The sequence below is a fragment of the Nannospalax galili genome, unplaced genomic scaffold, assembly GCF_000622305.1.
Source record: "Nannospalax galili isolate Female #2095 unplaced genomic scaffold, S.galili_v1.0 scaffold1009, whole genome shotgun sequence".
Taxonomy (NCBI): domain Eukaryota; kingdom Metazoa; phylum Chordata; class Mammalia; order Rodentia; family Spalacidae; genus Nannospalax; species Nannospalax galili.
The window spans coordinates 228,114-240,879 of record NW_008360054.1 but is presented as its reverse complement, the minus strand read 5'-3'; the positions used below and the strand labels follow the sequence as shown (position 1 = coordinate 240,879).

General features: G+C 52.5%; 1 protein-coding gene across 3 annotated transcripts in view; it reads left to right on the top strand.

The window, feature by feature from the left end:
* The window catches only part of Prr36 (proline rich 36), a 17,372-nt gene extending 4,606 nt beyond the window's left edge, over positions 1–12,766 (top strand). The window contains exons 1-6 of one of the 3 annotated variants that reach the window (XM_008824129.3): positions 4,567–4,981; positions 5,791–6,074; positions 6,188–6,290; positions 7,532–7,647; positions 7,738–10,227; positions 10,955–12,766. In XM_008824129.3, the coding sequence (XP_008822351.1) occupies positions 5,798–6,074; positions 6,188–6,290; positions 7,532–7,647; positions 7,738–10,227; positions 10,955–11,472 (3,504 nt within the window). In that variant the 5' untranslated portion in view covers positions 4,567–4,981; positions 5,791–5,797 and the 3' untranslated portion in view covers positions 11,473–12,766. Of the gene's footprint in view, positions 1–4,566; positions 4,982–5,035; positions 5,229–5,790; positions 6,075–6,187; positions 6,291–7,531; positions 7,648–7,737; positions 10,228–10,954 lie in introns of those variants that run through there. The other 2 variants (XM_008824130.3, XM_029559171.1) reach the window with 2 other exon arrangements.

The following is a 12,766-nucleotide window of genomic DNA, read 5'->3' as shown; positions in this document are numbered from 1 at the left end:
TGCCTCATCTTCCCAAGTGACTAGGATTCATCCCCTAGTTGATGGGCACTTGGGGGTGTTTTCATAAGAAGGTAGTGTTCAAATTCCAGTTTAATGCATGGTAGAGTCAATATCCTTCCACCTTAGGCAGAAGGTAGGAAGTCGGGCCTCTGGGAAGATAGAGGTAACACAAGAAGGGGTGCTGTGTGTGGACATGATCAAAGAGAGAAAGTATCCAGGGGCTCACCCAGATGACAAGTGGTGAATGGGTGAGGAGGCCCAGAATAATCCAATCAGGAGAACAAAGCGGGGCATTTGGTTCTGAAGGTTGATGTTTTTTCTTTCAGTTGTGGAAATTTGGATGAACACAACTCTTTTTGTGTTTGCTTTATATATGTGTGAGGATACATGTACACACATATTAGAGGGCAACTACAGGTGTCATGTCTCTGGGGCCTCCTATCATAGATGTGGATCTGAGTCCTCTAGCACCTGATGCTGAAGTTTCCAGGTTCTTTGTCCCATTGTGAAGAATTAGACCAGGGACATGTCGTTAGAAATAGAAAAATGGGCTGGAGAGATGGCTCAATGTTTAAGAGCATTGGCTGCTATTTTGGTTCCCGGCACCCATATGCCACCTAATAACTGTAACTCCAGTTCCTGAGGCTCCAGTGCCCTCTTCTGGCCATCATGTGTACGCATGCCCATGGACTACTTAAATACATGTGGGCAAAACACTCATACACATAAAATAGAAATCAAGAAAAATTTTAAAACTTTTATTACATTGATTTTCCTGTGTGTGTCTGTGTGTATGTGTCATATGTTAATGCAAAATCACTACTCTCACCTCAAAGAAGATGTGATAGTTTATTCTGGAGCCAAATATGAATGACTATGGCCCAGGAACACAGTCAGGTTACCCCAGATTCCATGTTCCAATACTGAAAGAGTTTCATGAAGTTTTTAATACTAACAGAACAAAGTTATAAATCAAGACACTTCAAATACATTGGTGGAAACATACAGCAAAAGAAATCTCAGCTATAGGCTTCAGGTGCTATCTGATGACATTCAGCCTTTTGGTTGGTAGAAGCTAGGGCTTTGTTAAGTTAATACATTCCAAAAGGTTTTTATCAGGATGTTAAGTCAGAAACAGAGGTGGGCAAGGAGTGGCTAGTTAAGGGGCTAAAGATAGCCCAAGATAAATTGTAAATAGGCTTTGGACCTGCAATATTCCAAACTCTGCACAATTATTGAAGTTTTAATCAGTTGATCAGCCTTTGCAGAAGGTTCAGTTTCAAGATGCAGTTTCTGGGAACTTTGGTTCACACATAGCACATGTGCAGAGGTCAGAGGATAACTTTCAGGAGTTGGCACTCTCCTTCCATCATGTGGGTCCAGTGGATCAAACTTAGGTTGTCAGGCCTCGCTTCAAGCACCTTTACCTGCTAAGCCACCTCCTTGGCCCATTGAGATAGGGTGTTATTCTGCAGCCCAAGTTGGCCTGGAATTCACTGTATTGCCTAGCTTAGGCTAGTTTCAAGTTAGTGGCAATCCTTTTGCCTTACCCTCAGGAGTGCCGGAATTACAAGCATGCCCCACCATGCCCAGCTCCTTACAACCCCATGAATGGAGAAAGTTCAGCCTCCTGCTTCTAGACACACCCTACTTAGGAAACCCTCTGAGTTCCAGAAGGAGAGGAATTGCTCACGTGCGTGTGCATATGGGTATGCCCATACATATGTGCCATGTGCCTGTATGTAGGTGTGCTCCAGTGATGGGGTATGGGGAGCTGGTTATGTGGCATAGGGTAGGGAGTGGCTCTAAGTCATCAAGGCAGAAAGTACCTAGGTAGAAGGGACTAAGCCTACAGAAGTGACAAGGCCAGACCCTCAGGTATAAAGGGAGGCTCATCAGAAACCTTGAGGTACCCCCTTAAACCTTTAAACTACTGCCCTTTGATTAAAAAAAAAAAGCCAGGTGTGGTGGTGCACACCTTTGATCCCAGCACTTGGGAAACAAAGGACCTAGGTTTGGTTTCCACCACCCATGAGATGACTAACACACAACTCCATTTCTAGAATCGGATGTCCTCTTCTGTCCTCTGTGGGCACCAAGCACACAAATGGTGTACATACATACAGGCAACTCACAGAGATCTGCCTGCCTCTGCCTGCTGAGTGCTGGAATTAAAGGCATCTAACCATGCCCCGAAAAAGAAATAAATCTTTAAAACATTTAAAATTTTTATTTTATGTGTATGAGTGCTTTGCCTGCAAGTGTGTAAATACACTTGGCAATGCCCTTGGAGGCCAGAAAAGTGTATGGGATCCCTTGGTACTGGAGTTATGGGCAGTTGTTAGCCACCATGTGGGTGCTGGGAACTGAACCCAAGTCCTCTGGAAGAGGGGCCAGTGTGCTTTACCAGCCCCCTTAAACTTCTTTTAAAAAATCCTGGTAAAGGCACTTACCTCAAAAACCTAGTGACTTGAGTTCTGTTCTCTGAACCCACACAGAAGTAGAACTGACTCCACAAAGTTTTCTCTTATCTCCACATGTGTGCCATGACACCCGCATCTCCCCACCCATACAAATTTTTTAAAAATTTTATTTATTATTTTTTATTTTAGTGTATGCATGTATTGCCTGCATGTGGGTAAGTGCACCCATGTCATGCGTGCAATGCCTGCGGAGGTCAGAAGAGGCTGTCGGATCCACTGGGACTGGAGTTACAGACAGTTGTTAGCTGCCATGTGGGTGCTGGGATTTGAATCTGGATCTTCTGCAAGAACAATCAGTGTTCTTAACTGCCGAGCCATCTCTCCAGCCCAGATAAAATATTTTTAAAAAACCCAAGGGACAGATAGATGGGTCAGTGGGTAAAGGCATTCATCGCTAAGCCTGACAACCTGAGTTCAATTCCTGGAATTTATATGATAGAAGAAAAGAACCAACTCTTGCAAATTGTCCTCTGACCTCCACAGGCATGTGCCTGCACACACATCACACACACTAAGGGGCAACAACTCAGTGTTTAAGAGCACTGACTGCTCTTGCAGAGGACCTGGGTTTGATTCCCAGCACCCACATGGCAGCTAAGAACCATTCCTAACTCCAGTTACAGGGCATCTGATGCCTTCTTCTGACCTCCATGGGCACTGCATGACACAGGTGCACTTGTACACATACAGGAAACACACTCATACACATAAAATAAAAATAATAGGTAAAATATTTTTAAAAATGTAATCAATCAATCAAACAAAACACACAAAAAATCCAACTCTTGACTTAGGAGCTGGGGCTATAGCTCAGTTGGTAGAGCACTTGCCTAGCATTCATGAAGCCCTGGGTTCCATCCCCATAGACCCAGGGTGGTGGGGCACACCTGTCATTCTGGCACTGGGGAGGCATAGGCAGGAGGATTAAAAGTTCAAGGTCATCCTTTAAGCCTGACACAGTGGTGCCGTGCCTTTAATCCCAGTACTCAGGAGGCAGAGGCAGGTGGATCACAGGTAGATCTCTGTGAGATCAAGGCCAGCCTGGTCTACAGAAAAAGTTCCAGCCTACATAGTGAGACCTTGTCTCAAATAAGCAAAAAAGTGATGTCACTTAAGTCTGGCAGTACACAGACCCCATAGGATGGGGAGTACCTTTATAGGGTGATCCCCTTTAAAGGGGATCTTACCTTCATAGGTTGTTAAACCAAAACTCTGGAAGCCAAGGTCTCTCAAAAATAAAAGGACTAGCTGAGCGCCAGGTCAGCTGTACTCCCAGTAATCAGGAGACAGAGGGAGGAGGATCCTGAGTTCCAGACCAGCCTGGGCTACTTAGTAAGACCAGTTAACTAATTAGTCTTTCCCTTCTTCCTCTCTTCTCCCAAATCTGAGGTCTGCTTTGCATTCTCTAAATTCCTGGTGCTCTGGGCTAGAGAGATGGCTTAGTGGTTAAGAGCACTGGCTCTTCTTGCAGAGGACCTGGGTTTGGTTCCCAACACCAGTATGGTGACTGACAACCGTCTGTGACTCCAGTTCCAGAGCATCCAACACCCACTCTGGCCTCCAAGGGCATTGTATAGCACAGGTCCACTTACATACATGCAAGCAAAACAGCTATACACATAAAATAAAAATAAATTTAAAAAAATGTTAAATTCCAAGGTTTTGGGGGCTGGTGAGATGGCTAAGTGGATGAAGACTTGCCCAGGACCTACCTGGTGTTAGGAGAAAACTGATTCCTGCAAATTGTGACACATGTACACGCATGTATACACACACAATACATAAATACATAAATAAATGATGTAGTAGAAAAAAAATCCCCAGGGCTTGTATTCGCCCAGCAGACCCCACCAAACTGGGACAGGTAAGGAAGGGGTTTTCTATAGTGTGAGAAAAGTCTCGGGGTACGAGATCGATGGACTGGCCCAGACATTCTCGGGCGATCTGGGCCACTATAGTCGCAAGTTCAGGACAGGAATAGGGGACATAGAGTGGCTGGATTGGTCGGTGGGCCACAGGCGCGGTGATCCCGCCCTACTGGTTGCCAGGGCCCAGCCTATCCCTGTCCAGGAGGGTTTTGGTCATCAAGTGATAGGGATGGGGGTGTCAGAGCAGGTGCGTGAGCGTGCCTAGGGGGTGCTGTGAGGGTCCTGGAGAGATTTCCCCACTAAGCCTCGCTGCTTTGGTCTGGAGTCATCCCCTGCCATCGCTGAAAGAAGCCTCCCGCCAAGGCGATCGCAGGGAGGAACCTCCCTGGGACGCGCGCCTCTTCTCCCCCAACACCAACCCCCTCAGCGCGCTCGGAGGTCTGAGCACAGCGCGCGCACCCAGGCTCCCCCCGCCCGTGCCCGCGGGGCGGGGCCGCAGTCAGGCTCCCCAGGCGCCGTCGCCTGCAGCCCCCTCCCCTCGCCTTCCCCGCGGCTCCCTGCGGCCGCTGCTCTGGCCCAGCCCCCACCCCAAGGCGACGAGCGTGGAGCAGCGGCTGGCCGGAGCTAGAGGTGAGCGCGCGCTTTGAGCAGGTGGAGCGGCCGCTAGCCCGCGGAGGGGACCGGGCTGGGGGAGGGGGCGGGCCCGGGAAGCAGCTCTTTGTCTCCCGGAGCCTGTTCGCGGGCAACCGGGAGACTCTTCCTCCCGGCAGGTGCTGGCATCCCTGGGGGAACCTGGGAGAGGACGCCAGCAAAGATCCTCGGGCGTGCTCTCTGGTCAGGTGTATCTGGAAGTTTGAGGGAGCTCGGTGTTTGCAAGGTGGTCTTCTGGGTCTTGGAAGGGCGAGCGGTAGGGGAATGGATGTTCTTGAAAGAGGGCTGAGGCAAAAAAAAAAAAAAAAAAAAAAAAAAAAAAAAAAAAAAAGACAAAAAAAGGGCGGGGCGTGGTGGCGCACACCTTTAATCCCAGCACTCGGGAGGCAGAGACAGGTGAATCCCTGTGAGTTCTAGGCCAGCCCAGTCTACACAGTGAGTTCCAGGTCAGCTGGGGCTACAGAGAGACCCTGTCTCAAAAAAAAAAAAAAAAAGAAAAAGAAAAAAAAAGAAAAAAAGAAAGAGGGCTGAGGCGAGAGAGGAGGGGGAAGTGAACCGGCTTCTCAGCTTTGGGGGATGGAAGTGGGGGTGGGACTCGAGGACAACACCGAGCAGCGGGACTGGTGAGTGGGTGTGGGTGGTTGGAAGGAAAGCAGGCCGTAGCTGAGGTTTAAGCACCCATGGGTGGCGATGATAAAGCCCTGGTAGTGCCAAGATTCTTAAAAAAAAAAAAAAGGCAGCATAGCGGTTCAGGACCTGGAGGCTAATCTGTCTGTCATCTGCATCAGGTGTGAAATGGAGAAGAGAGATAGAGCCAGGGCTGGTGCCGCCCTACGGACCTCCGCTTCTCGACCCCATGGGCTTCCTATTCCTAGACCTACTCCTGGATCTCCTCGACCTCCTCCCCCGGTAACCACCGCTGCCCTTCGAGTTCTGGAAGCATCCGGAGCTGTAGGGCGAAGGCAGGTGGTAGAGCGTGCCTCCAGCGTGGGCAAAGCCGCTCTTCCACTGGCTGCTGCCCGGGGGACTCTGGTGCGCAGCGCTGGGACCGGTGTAGGCCCTCATAGTTCAGGTACTCAGCTCAATTGTGACCCCCATCTTCACGCCCCTCACCTTCATTCTTGCTTCTCGGATACTCCTCTTTTTCAGGGGTACCATTCATTGATTTTTGTCTTCTCCTTGAAGCCTCCAGGCTCCTGTCTGCCGGGAGAGGAGAGAAGGCCTCTACCAAGACCTCCAGTCAGGGCTCTATTTCCAGTCCCAGGCGAGCTGGCAGCGGAATCACCAGGTAACATGCCCTCACTTCCTTAGTTCCCTAAGCAAGGGCTATCTGGAACCTTTAAAAATTACATTCCATATTGACAACTGATTACCGCTAGATGAGGAACAGCTGACTCTCCTAAAACAAAGACCTCTAGATTGGCTGACTAGATTGACCAGAAGGCCAAGTAGTGGGAAATGGCTGGGGTGCCCACAACATAGCAGACAGTAGCAGGGATATCAGAGTATAAGGGCTGTAGTGGGGGGAGGGAGGCTATGGGAGAGTGCTATCTGGGAAGTGGGTGTTAAAAAAAAAAAATTACACTCCAGCGGGCTAGTGGCGCACACCTTGAATCTCCCGAAGAGGCAAGTGTGTGAGATTGAGGCCAGTGTATTCTACCTATGGTAGAATTTAAATTTAAAAATTACACACCAATGAACTGGAGAGATGGCTTAGTGTGTAAAGTGCTTGCAGTGTAAGCATGAGCACCTGATTTTGGATCTCCAGTACCCATGTAAAATTGAAAGGTGGTGGTGCACACCAATAACCCTAGCACTGAGGTTGGGTAGGGAGAAGAGACAGGAGCTCTCTTGCCAGGTGCTTGGCTTTAATCTCAACTAGGGAGGTAGAGGCAGACAGATCTCTGTGAGTTTGAGACCAGCTTGGTCTACATAGTGAGTTCCAGGCCCACCAGGATTACATAGTGAGACCCTGTCTCAAAATAAAATAAAATAGATAGGGCTGGAGAGTCGGCATAGCCATTGAGAGCAGTCACTTGTTGCCCTGTAGAGGACCAGGGTTCAGCTCCCAGCACCCACGAAGCAGCTAACTACTGTCATTAACTCCAATCCCAGGGGATCCGACGCCCTCTTTTCACTTCCGAGGGCATTGCATGACATGGATACACTTAATACATGCAGGCAAAACATACACATTAAGTAAAAATAAATAACAAATAAAATAAATAAGGTGGAGAAGCAATGGAGCAAGACACTGATATTTACCACTGGCCTCCACATGCACATGTGCAGTTGAACAAAAACATCAAAAGAATATTACACTTGTGTTATGTAGTATATGTTATGTATTATGTATATATAATATATATTATTATATATGCTAGGGGCTCAGGAGTGCTTGCAGATCATGGGTACAAGTTAGGTGCAAACCCCTATTGGTTGCTTTGAAGAGAAGATATGCACCCCATTTCACAGATGGGAACATGTAGAAGCAGGAATTCAACAAAAGCTGATCCCTCCTTTCCCCAGACCAGGCATTGTCGACCAGAAGGGACTCCGACCCTTGACTGAGGAACCTGTGGCTAGAGGTAAAGGTCCAGAAGTGCCCAAAAGGAATCCAATGAGCTCTGCTGGAACTCGAAGAGGTATGTGACAGGTGGACAAGTAGGGTCCTATTAAGCTTCTAGTGTGATCAGCCTTGTGATGGGCCCAGAGGCCTTTTGTTTTGTTTCTAGATTCTTCAGTGCCCATATCAGGAGCACCTTCCCCTGCCGTTGCCCGTCGGTCCAGGGCTCCAGTTACAGACACCGGACCTCTTCGACCAGCTGCCAGCACCCAGCAGCGACCCCTGACCGAGGCCCCCAGGAAACCAGTGAGCAGTACTACAGAACACAGTATCCCCGAGTCGAGCCCAGGTGTCAGGAGGCGTCCCACCACTGGCGGCAGCCTGCAGAAGCCCGCATCGCGTCCCCTGGGCTCCAGTGCTACCCCTTTGCTCTCTCAAGCCCGTTCTGGGGCCTCACCGCGTGGAACATCCCGGGCTCCTTCGCTTACCTCGCAGCCCAAGTCCAAGGGGCAGCAAGATCCACGCCCACTCCAGGCCACAGTCCCAAGGAAGAATGCAGCCTCTGCGCAGAGCCTTTCTCCTCCTCCTTCAGTCTCACCCTCTGCACCTAGGACCACCACACCACAGGCTTCCCCTTCCCAGGTCCCACGGATTCCCCCGCAGGCCACTCTCCCACCCTCACCACCGGCCACGCCCCCTCCACCTGTCACGCTTCAGCTTCAGGCTCCGCCCTCTTCACAGGCCACGCCCCATTCGCAGACCATTAATTGTCCACCAGCACCTAAGCCGCTTTCTCTGCAGAACCTCCCCTCCCCACCCGCCACACCCCCTTTGCAAGTTCCACCTACAGGCCTGGGTACCCAAGGGGCTTCCGATTCACCCCTGCCCATGGGTATGATCCCTCCACCGCTTTCACCCCCCGTACCGAATATGCCCTTCACCCAGCCTCCCTTGGCCACACCTCCATCTGCCTCTTTACCTTTACCCACATGCTCTCTACAAAGTCCACTTTCCCCTCCAATTTCTTCGCCTAATCTCCCTTCTCCCTTTGCTTCACCCTCTCCGTCCGCCCTTTCCACTCTGACTACAGCCTCTTCTCTGGCCGGTCTTCCTCTGTCTCCTCCCCTTCTTCAGGCCACGCCCTCGAAATTAGCCACGCCTCCTTCACAAGACCCTCCTCTTCTGGCCGGTTCTCTGCAGGATTTTCATCCAGTTTCTTCTCCCTCCACACCACCGCCTCTGAAGGTTCCTCCTCGTCCCTTGATCCTGGTATCCATACTGGCTTCATCGCCCCAGCAAGCCACGACTCCTCCTTTAGACTTTTCCCCTATGGCGGTCCCACTTTCTATGGACTCCCCACCTCTGCAGGCCTCGCCTACATCCCCTGTGCAAGCCCAGCCCCTGCCCTCGCCCCCTCTGCAGGCGCCTTCTTCACCTCTTGCTACATACCCCCCTTTGCCTCTTCTCTCACACCCAGCCTCACCTCCTCTGGAGGGACCGCTTTCTTCCTCCTACTCACCTCCTCAGTCTCCCTTGGCAACGCCCCCTTCACAGGCTCCACTTTCACTGGACTCATCCCCTCCCTCTCCTCTGACCCCGCCCCCTCCTCAAAACCCATCTTCTCTCGCCTTCCCCCATCTTCAGTCCCAGCCCTCCTCCCTAACCACTCCCCCTCTGCAGACTCCGCCCGTCCTCCTGCTCAAAATTCCTGGACAGGTGCCTGGTGTGGCTTTGCCTCCTGTTATGACCCTTCCGCCTTCCTTGACCACGCTCCTTCCTCAAGCCCCTCCTGGCTTGGCCTCACCCCCTCTGCAGGCCCCGCCCTCCCCCTTGTCCATACCACCTCTGCTGGCGCCTGTTCCGGTTTTGCCCTCTCTACAGACCCCTCCCTCTCCTGCGGCCATGCCCCCTCAGACCCCACCTTCTCTCACCCTCCCTCATCTTCAGGCCCTGTCCACCTCCCTAACTACTACCCCTCTTCAGGCTCCGCCCTCTCTCTTGGCCAAAAAACCTGTACACCGGCCGGGTGGGGCTTTGCCCCCTCTACAGACCAAGTCCTCTCCCTTGACCATGCCCCCTCTGCAGGCCCCGCCCATCCCCTTGGCCTCACCTCCTGTGCAGTTGCCGGTTCTGGCTTTGCCCTCTCTACAGACCCTGCCCTCTCCCTCGATCACGCCCCCTCCGCAGGCCCCTCCCTGCCTGGCCTCCCCACCTCCGCAGGCCCCTCCCGGCCTGGCCTCATCCCCTCCGCAGGCCCCTCCCGGCCTGGCCTCGCCCCCTCCGCAGGCCCCTCCCGGCCTGGCCTCGTCCCCTCCGCAGGCTCTTCCTGCTCCTCCTGCCTCACCCTCACTGCTTACCCCACGCCGACCTCCGACCCCGGGTCCAGATGCCCCCATCTCAAGTCCACGGCTGACCCTGGCACTGGCCCCTGCCCCGCCACCGCCACCCTCTCGAAGCCCGTCCAGTACGCTGAGCGGTCCGGACCTGGCGGGTCATAGCAGCAGTGCCACCAGCACGCCAGAGGAGCTGCGAGGCTACGACAGCGGTCCGGAGGGAGGAGCCGCAACCTCCCCGCCTCCGGACGCGGAGCTGGCCGCCTGCCACCCGGCCGCCTGGAGTCGAGGTCCTGCCCCGCCTCTGGTAGTCCGCGGAGCCCCAGGTAAGCGGAATTCCCGGCTGTGGGTCTGGTGTTTGGCTCAAACCAGGCTTTGAGGCTCCAGGGTGGGGTCTCGAGGCGTGGGCTGAGCTACCTGGCCCTGAGTCTGTTTTTGAGACAGGGTCTCCCTGTAGCCCCAGCTGTCCTGGAACTCACTTATGTAGACCAGGCTGGCCTTGAATTTACAGAGATCCACCTGCCTCTGCCTCCCGAGTGCTGGGATTAAAGGCGTGTGCCACCACGCCCGGTTTAGAGTTTGTTTTTTGTTTTTTAATTCAAATTTATCGGGGGGGGCTGGAGAGATATAGCTCAGAGGTTAAGCGCACTGAATTTTAAGTGTATGAGTGCTTTGCCTGCGTGTATGGAAGTGTACCACGTGCGTGCAATGCCTGCGGAGGCCAGAAGAGGACGTCCCTGGAACTGGAGTTACCGACGATTGTTCGTCGCCATGTGGGTGCTGGGAACTGAACCCCGGTCCTCTGCAAGAACAGCCAGTGCTTTTAATTGCTGGGCCATCTCTCCAGCTCACATTTTATTTATTTTGTGTATGTGTATGAGTCTGTGTGTGGGCCTGTGGGTGTCACAGAATGGTTGTGGAAATCAGAGGACAACTTGCAGGAATCAGGTCTCTTCTTTCTCCATGTGGGTTTCAGGGGCTGAACTCAGTCAGACTTGGAGGCAAGGTCCCTTACCTGCTGAGCCATCTCTTTGGTCTCACCTGTTCTTCCAGGCATTCCCCTGCCTTGGCCTCCAGCTGCCGGTCCAGGCTCCTCTGACGGCCTGTGCACCATCTACGAGACTGAAGGACCAGAGTCAGTGACCCCCACCTCTGGAACCCTGGATGATCAGGTTCCAGGGCCTGGCACTGGAGGTGGGAAGGTGACTTCTGTGGCAGCTGCTGCCGGAGCGACCTCCAGGAGCCCCAAGTCCGCGCGCCTCGGCGAGCTACCGCTAGGGGCGCTGCAGGCGAGCGTGGTGCAGCACCTGCTGAGTCGGACGCTGCTGCTTGCAGCCGCTGAGGGTACAGCAGGTGGCAGCGATGGTGGTCCAGGAGGTGCAGGAGGTGGTAGTGTCACAGGGGGAACCCGGGCTCCACTCAGTGATGCTGAACTGGGCCGCTGGGCCGAATTGCTGTCTCCTCTGGACGAGTCCCGTGCCAGCATCACGTCGGTCACCAGCTTCTCCCCTGATGATGTGGCCTCTCCACAGGGTGACTGGACTGTGGTGGAAGTGGAGACTTTCCACTGAGACAGACAGCAGCTCTGCCTACCATACCCATACTGCTTTAGGATGTGCCCCTCCAGTTCCTGCCCCCACTCCCTGGGACCTTTAGAGCCCTAGTCTTTGGGGCCAGACTTTATTCCTATCTTTGGTTTAGGCTTGGACCATACCCACACCTTGGCCTAGGATCTCTCATTGAGCCCTGCCTCTTTAGGATAGGCCACGCCTCCTCTGCACTGAGCCCTGCCCTATTTTGCCTAGGCTAGGCCCATGTTCAATTAATAGTCTACCAACTGCAGCCAGAGTTTGCAGTAAAACTGGGGACAGGGGCTGGAGAGATGGCTCAGTGACTAAGAGCCCTGGCTGTTATTACAGAGGACTTAGGTTTGTTTCCCAGCATCCACACCCAACAGTGGTCAGTAGCTCCAGCTCCAGGGGATCTAATGCCCTCTTCTAGCTGCTCCTGGTGTACCTACATGTATGCAGGCAAAACACTCATACACATAATAATGAAAGCAAACCCAACTGGGATACTCCAGCCAGCAAGGCCTCGCTATCTCCTTGGGCATCTTCTGGGAACAGGGGACACACAGGCAGTAGATTAGCTGGCAGGGCTGGCCCAAACCCTACTCAGCTATGCATGAGCAAGTCAGAGTTCCTGAACAGGCGACTTCTCTAAGGAAAAGAAGGGGCTGTGGATAGAATGTCTGCTAAGTCCTTCCTGTCCCTTGTTGCACACCTACTCACATGCATGAACTTATGCTTTTTAGGGTCTCACTGCCAATGGAAATGTTAGGCTAAGGAGAGCCTGATGATGGATGAGCCAATTGGTGGCCAAAGTGGGGAAAGCATGGAGCTCTTCCCATCCTGGATATAGGGGTATTTGGTAATCCTTTCTACAGCCCTTCTGCCCAGGGTGTACCCTCCTGAGTAGGGGCCCTGCTTGAGAGTTAGGCCTGGAGGTGGGAACTCTGAGCAGAGCTGGATGGAGGGGTCCTTGACCTCATCTGTTACCTATGTCTGATAGTATCAACTTGACAGAATGTAGAACTCACCTGAGAGACAGGGTTCTGGGCATGCCTGTGGGAGACTATCTTGATTGGGTTGAAATGGAAAAACCCACCCACTTGGGGGTAACACCATTCCCTGGGCAATGTAAATGTAGGAGAGCTGAGTAGGAGCATGTGTTCATAGCTCTCTCTTCCCAATTGTGGATGCGATGTGACCAGCTGCTTCAAGTTTCTGCTGCCTTTCCTATCATGATGTACCTCTGAACTGTGAGCCAGAATAAACCTTTTCTCCCTTAAGTTGCTTTTTTGTT